The sequence below is a fragment of the Macadamia integrifolia genome, chromosome 2 (assembly GCF_013358625.1).
Source record: "Macadamia integrifolia cultivar HAES 741 chromosome 2, SCU_Mint_v3, whole genome shotgun sequence".
Taxonomy (NCBI): domain Eukaryota; kingdom Viridiplantae; phylum Streptophyta; class Magnoliopsida; order Proteales; family Proteaceae; genus Macadamia; species Macadamia integrifolia.
The window spans coordinates 35145285-35151284 of NC_056558.1; the positions used below are offsets into that span (position 1 = coordinate 35145285).

The following is a 6000-nucleotide window of genomic DNA, read 5'->3' on the forward strand; positions in this document are numbered from 1 at the left end:
TGCATCATGCACAATGATGTCAACATTCATCACATAAGCACATCATCATTTGACATTGAGAAAATAAACACAACACACATGGCATAAAAATATGAGGATGGCTAAGCTACATAGCATTTGCATGATGACATGGCTAGTCTAGATACAATTAAATGAATGCCAAACAAGCCTTGAAACAAGGTCAAACGTCCTCTCCCCACTTACCTGTAGTGTACAAAGAATCACGCCTGGTACGGGTGAGATCCTGTGTGAGAAGCGTAAGATTTGGTGAACCTATCATGAGTGAATGGGGTTAACATTTCACCACTTTAGGGTCAAAACTAACAAGATTTGGTGACAAAATCATGTTTAGAATCCTAAAAGAAGGTCGCACGTTTGTTTTGGGTCCATTCAGATGAAAAAATCACGTTAGGAGCCTCTCGGGTGGGTCAGACAGCCCACCTGTCATGACCCACCAGTTATGACTGACGGATAGATCGACCCGCTGGTCCTGACCCACCGGTCATGACCGGCGGGCAGGTTGGCCCATCGGTAGGGCCCGCTGGTTGGCCCCAGGGCCCTGCTAGGACCGACGGGCAGGTTGGCCCGTCGGTTGGCCTTGCTAAGACCGGCGGGCAGGTTGGCCCTCCGGTCGGCCCACCGGTTGGGCCCGTCGGTTGGCCCCGAGGGCCTGCCCTCTTAGGCAGGTGCCCTCAGGCGGGCCATTTGGCCCACCGGTCTTGGCGAAAAAATCTTGGCGAAAAAATGCCATTTTTCCCCGAAACCTTCCCCAACCTTTGGGAAATTCAAATGGGGCTTTTCCAAACCCATTCTCCACACATTCAAAGTCTCATAAGATGGTTCTAACCTAGATCTAGGTTAGATTTAAGGAATGGAAGCCATCTTACCTTCTTTGCTCAAGAACTTATTCAAAAACCCCCAAAATCTCTTCAAATCACCAATGCTTCTCCAACCGTGAAAACACTTCTTCAAATCCTTCAAAATCAACACATAAACCATCTATTAAACCTTAGATTTATCATCTCAAGGGGAATCTACAAGACCTCAAGGAACTCTACCCAAATCAAGGGTTTCATTTGGGTTTGGTGAAAGTTTAAGAACATAGCCTTTGCTCACCTCTAAACGTAGATCTCGTGTTGGAGATCACTTTTTCGGCGTCGGAATGGGAAGATCAAGCCTTGGCGCCACTTAAATCCATTCCTTCTTCCTCTTCCTTCCCCTTTCTTCTTCGTTCTCTTTCCTCTCTTCTTTTCTCTCTCCTCTTAAATCTTCTCACCAACTATTCAGTGTAATAAGTGAGATATTGAAAAAAAAAAAACACAAATCCTGCTATTTATACTTTCTTAAAATCATTAGTGACACATGGGTGGGTCACTCAGGTGGGCAGATGCGCCCACCTGTGACCGCCCACCTGAGGGCCGAAAATTGGCCAACAAGTGGGATTTTGATGGAATTCGACTTTCGGCACGAATCTCACTCTCGGCATAAGGTATATTATACGTATGCGCTTTAAGATACGGCTACATACCTGCTTTATCCGTACATGGCTTCATGATATGTGCATGTACACGGCTTGGGTACACCTGTCTCCTCTGGCACTGACGCGGACTTGTCTGGCCAACCGGTGTTCAAGGTCACCCTTGCCATCATGGTCCATAAGGAACCCGCCTTAACCCTCTCCGATTCGGGTCCTGCATGGTTAAACCGGGTCAACCGTGTAATTAGACCGGGTTTAAAAAGTAGGGTATTACAGTATCAGTATTGGCTAAGGTTTATACTAATATTTTTTTGATCTGGGATTGGATATTGATTTCCGTATCATATCAAGGGTAAAATCATAAAAAAAATTCTATTTTTTAAAATGAAAAATAGAGGTAAGACTGTCCAACTCAAGTCAATATAGATTGATCCAAATCAATATTGATAGAGATAGATATCGAATCAATATTGATAGAGATAGATATCGAATCAATTCCTGAGATTTAAATTCCCTATTTTCTTTTAAGACTTCTCTCTTCTAGTTGGTTAGGTTATGGATTAAAAATTAAAGCAGAAAAATTACTAAGCATTCCCTAATTTCTTTTAGGACTTCTCTCTTCTTATTATAGTAAATAGAAAAAGAGCATGTATTAGTATTATGGATAATCCTATCCATAATGAACACTAGCTTAACATAGTGATGACAACTTCTGCTTGAAGAGCCAATACTTAAGGGAGGAGATCATGGAATCAAATCCTATCATATACGGGTGTGTGTAGGAGTAGGTGACTATTAACCCTACTAGCATCCACTAAGCTGGTGACTGACCATTGGCCAACGGCATTCACTAGAATAAGATAAAAATAAATAAATATAAATCATGTCCATAGGGTATCTTTAGATGGACCACCTACTTTTATTATTACATAGCAGACTTGATTGATGCTGAAATTTTGTATAGAGGAGATAGATTCAAAGATTCCCTATGAGCTCGGAAGACAAATTTCAATCCAAATGGAATTGATCAAGTGACAAAATAATTCTTTCAAGAACCTATGGCTACCAATGCATGACAATGCTTAGAATATCATCAAGAAATTGCATTAAAAAATGGAAACATATATAATTAGACCTAAAGAATGAAATTTGTCAAATGGTCAATCTAGACAAATTTCTAAATATCAATCCAATGGTTAGAAATGCCATAACTTCAATACATATGGCACAACTAGGTGGGTCGGCCATAGATAGATACTCTATCTACGTTCTTAAGACCTTTTGCCAGAAGAAGAAAGCCACATTGACACACATGAGAAGCTTATTCTCTCAGGAATCCATCTATATAAGTAGAAGAGATGGACACATTGAGATACACCCAAGAAGAAATAGGAAATATTAGTGTGATAGATCAGTTGATGGCATCCATCCTTCAAGAATTTGTTTCTTTATATTTTCTTTGTCTGATATAGAGCTGCTCTATTCCCCTCCTGATAGTTTATCAACAAAGATAAATCATCTTATTTCAGATGGATTCAAGTGAGAACCTCAGTGCTTCAGATGAAGAATTGGAGACAGGCAACCATGGAACAGAAGAAATTCAGCAACAACTGCAAATTCTTCAGTCTCTCATCCCCAATTCAACCCAGGTCTATATTCTTCTTCTTCTTGTGTTTTCCATCTTTCTGCACAATAATGGCTATTCTTTGGATAATCATTTTTTTTAAGTAACTAAGAAAGAAAACAAGATGTTAATGAAGTGGAGCTGAATCATAGGGCTACATCTAGGGATTCTTTTACGTGGGTTTTTTTTCTTAATTTATTTATTCTTCTTCTTCTTGTCAGTCTCTTCCTCAATTTTGTGGGATGTTCAGGAAAGACCTAGATATAGATTTCACAGAGTTTTTTCAGGATATTTCTGGTTGTGGTTTGGTTCTTCCTTACTGCTGATGGCAATGTCGAAGGGAAAGGAAAGATTAATAAAACAATAGTGTCTTTTTATAGCTGTCTGGGTATGCCTCGACGTTAATACATTCATTCTCATGCTCTCACTGTTTGTGATAGACTGATGCAAGATCGATCCTCGAAGACGCTTCAGATTATTTGCTAAGAATTAATCAAGAGATAGAGAAAACTGAGAAAGAACTATCACAAAGAACAGAAGGAGATGGGAGCTCATCAGGAAGAGGGACAGGGATAAATGCTACTACTACTACTACTCCAGTTCCTCACATACTGAGGGTAATAATGAAGAGGATTCTTTCTTTCAGTTATGTTAAATATACAAGTAGATATATATATATATATTTGATAATGATTCCTAGGTAGGGTTAATGAAATGAAGAAGAAGAAGAAGAAGAATAGTAATAATTAATCCTCCTCTATATCTTATTAACTTGGTAGTAGCATGTGAGCTGTAAATTAAAACAGGTGGAAACAGAGAAACTGATGGGGAACAGATTTGTAGTGAAGATCATTTGGAAGAAAGGAGCAGGGGCAGCTGGTCACGTGCAACGCGTGATTGAGTCCTCGGAGTTGAAGGTTAAGATGACTTCTATTAATATAGTTGACGAGAAAAACCCTCATGAGATGATAACCACAGTATTCCTCGAGGTACCCTACTGTAATTTACGATAAATATCTCTCTCTCTCTCTCTCTCTCTCTCTCTTCTTTATTTCAGCTGCTTCTTTTTTGGGTAGAAATTTATTTCAGCTACTTCAACAACATAGAAAAAATCTTGTTATAACCACGGTTCATGAAAAAAATGAAAAATATCGTAATTTTAATGTTTGAATTTTTAGTATGATAATTCCTTTTTTATTAATGAGGGTAAATTATTATGTTTTCCATAAATAGTACTGCATCAAAAAAAAAAATTTTTTTTTTAATCCTTTTTATCCCTATGACTTTTAGGAATAAAAATAAGGGCAATGATGTATCTTTCTTGTTGGTTATTTTGTTCCTCCCCTTCCCTCCCCTCTCCCCTTGGTATTCTTTGTTGAGGCTTGGCATTTGGGTAGCCGATGAGGTTTTTGTTTTCTTAATATATTTTCATCCATAATTAAAAAAAAAAATACTTAACGAAAGAAAAGAATGTTATATCTTCTAAATTTACCACTTTCGCGACAATAAGTTACACATATAAATTACCCAATAAGTAATAATTTTATAACTTCTCTTAAACCAAACCATAGACCTTTTTTGTTTACTTACTTGTATTTCATTTGCTGCTATTTTTTTTTTTTTTTTTTACAAACTATGGGTGCTAAATTCTGTTATGATTGATCCGATCAATATGATTAATACCAGTTTGCTTCTGAAATCATAGTGTTTTTTTCTTTATTGGAAGCATTAAGTTAGTTAGATCTATACCTTTTGATTAAAATGGCTTCTCACAGTTTTTGTGTGAACTATTGAAATTGAAAAATATATATATATATATATATATATCACCCCATCATCTTCAGGCACATCCTAGGGCTTTTCTTATTTATTTTCTCTGTCCTTCTTGACCATTGTAAGCTTCCAATAAACAATATCATTCCCGACATTGACATGGATATGGTGTGGAAGATTCCTCTTCCTCCTATGCTGACAGGGTGGGGAACCATAAGAATATAATTTACAGAATCTCATGATGAAAGTGCTCTCTCATAGGCCACAGTTTGAGTATTGCTATAGTCAAACTTATCATTGGATGGATATTAATTACAACATTTTGAATTAGCTACACATGTTGAACATGGGCTGCTATCTCGACCATATGATTATGTTTTGATCTTTCATTTTTTATTTTTAAAGATTTCAGGTAAAAAAAAAAAATCTTTTTTCATTTCATTTAATCTCTTTGTTGTTCTTTGAAGGTGATGAACGAGACGCCAATAACTGAAGAGAAGCTCCATGATCAGATAATGGCCACAGCTGCAAGGCTTGGTGTTACATAATCATAATTTGTTGTTAAGATGAGTATGGGTACGTTTGTAAACAACCACATGCATGCTTCTGTTTTTTAAGCATATGTGAAAGTTGTTCATGGTTCATGGAGTTTTTAATGTGGTTTAGATAAGGGGAGTTTATATGTTGCTTGACCATAAGACCTATTGAAATCTTTCACCATTTCTCAGGTACTAAGTTGGGTAATTAGCAAAGGTAGTGTGGAGAGTTAAGGTCATGAATCTAATGCCTAAGAAATTGGGATGTGTGTTCATGGAGTAAGTCATTAAACATTTAACTCAGTTTTCTATATTATTCTTACAGTTCCTGTTGCTTGTAATTTAATTTCCTATAATTAGTAGATAAGATGATTGTGGAGGGGAAGCCATGCAAGGCTGGTCTGTAGTTGCTTTGGTTTTGGTTTTTAACGATAAATTTTTTTTTTCTTAAATCACAAAAGTGAATGAAGGGATAAATTTATATTGATCTTGAAAATTTTGTTTTCGTAATTCTACTTAGATCATAATCAACAGTGGATTAATTAACCTCATTTTTTTTTAAAATATATGACTATAAAAATTAATATATC

At 36.8% G+C, this 6000-nt stretch overlaps 1 protein-coding gene across 2 annotated transcripts; it reads left to right on the plus strand.

Moving 5' to 3' along the window:
- Positions 1–2851: 2851 nt before the first annotated feature.
- LOC122059920 lies at positions 2852–5751 on the plus strand. 2 transcript variants are annotated; one of them, XM_042622996.1, is made up of 5 exons: positions 2852–3126; positions 3542–3718; positions 3884–4090; positions 5342–5450; positions 5603–5751. In XM_042622996.1, the coding sequence occupies exons 1-4, from the start codon at positions 3007–3009 to the stop codon at positions 5420–5422; spliced, it is 585 nt and encodes a 194-aa protein (XP_042478930.1). In that variant the 5' UTR covers positions 2852–3006; the 3' UTR covers positions 5423–5450; positions 5603–5751. The 2 variants fall into 2 exon arrangements, with proteins under 2 accessions (XP_042478930.1, XP_042478939.1); XM_042623005.1 differs by having other exon boundaries at positions 2855–3126; positions 3908–4090; positions 5342–5751.
- Positions 5752–6000: the final 249 nt, after the last annotated feature.

Bases quoted from the DNA above. Each gene is read 5' to 3' on its own strand.
- LOC122059920 (XM_042622996.1), top strand. From the start codon at position 3,007: ATGGATTCAAGTGAGAACCTCAGTGCTTCAGATGAAGAATTGGAGACA. The intron at 3,127-3,541 runs GTCTATATTCTT...TGTTTGTGATAG, and splicing joins TCATCCCCAATTCAACCCAG to ACTGATGCAAGATCGATCCT. The intron at 4,091-5,341 runs GTACCCTACTGT...TGTTCTTTGAAG, and splicing joins TAACCACAGTATTCCTCGAG to GTGATGAACGAGACGCCAAT.